Here is a 668-nt window from a genome sequence, read left to right on the forward strand (position 1 = left end):
TTGGATATGATAAAAGTTGAGTGTTTTACTGTTTTCAGTTATTCTTCCCATGTGTGAATGTGGTATTTCCGATCTCAGAGCACCACCAGGTCACGTGTGCCTCCAAGGCCATACCTGGATCTCTGCAGTAATGGCTGCGTGTAAGGCTGACTCCAACCCTCCATCAGCCATCAAGCTGCCCACCAGAAGATCAATCATGAATCGACGACCTGGACTTACGTTCACGTCATTGCCTGAAACTGAAATAGAAAGTGTGTGCCAATTTGAGTGAAATGCCATCACCTCCCAGCACCTGACCCATGCCCTCTCCTGTTCCTTCCCCAAGCCCACCTGCGCAGGGCAGGAGAGCAGAGAGTGCCCGGGCCCGCTCCTCGGCGGTGGGCAGCAGCACGGACCAGCCACTCTGCAGCATGGACTGGGCAGCCGACTGCACGGTGCTCAGCATGCCCACGCTGCTGGCCAGGGTCACCACCGTCTGCTTCAGGCTGTTCAGGAGGACGCTGCCCAGACCTAAACCAAGGAATTCCGGGTCAACCTGGTGACTAATGGCAGCATGCAACTGAAAGGAGAAAAACAATTTTCACTTAGAACCCCTAAAAATGAATGAATTTCAAAGTCTTATTAAACACTGAATAAAACTCACTTTGAAGTATTATTTAAATAACCAA

The 668-nt window shown here is 50.6% G+C and overlaps 1 protein-coding gene across 1 annotated transcript; it reads right to left on the bottom strand.

The window, feature by feature from the left end:
- On the bottom strand, positions 1-573 carry LOC108524760 (E3 ubiquitin-protein ligase HERC2-like). Its single transcript, XM_017865833.1, has 2 exons — positions 331-573; positions 1-239 (listed from the first exon to the last, which is right to left on the bottom strand). Exons 1-2 carry the CDS (start codon positions 443-445, stop codon positions 91-93), a joined length of 264 nt encoding a protein of 87 aa, XP_017721322.1. The 5' UTR covers positions 446-573; the 3' UTR covers positions 1-90.
- Positions 574-668: the final 95 nt, after the last annotated feature.

The sequence above is a fragment of the Rhinopithecus bieti genome, unplaced genomic scaffold, assembly GCF_001698545.2.
Source record: "Rhinopithecus bieti isolate Rb0 unplaced genomic scaffold, ASM169854v2 repeat_22117, whole genome shotgun sequence".
Classification (NCBI taxonomy): domain Eukaryota; kingdom Metazoa; phylum Chordata; class Mammalia; order Primates; family Cercopithecidae; genus Rhinopithecus; species Rhinopithecus bieti.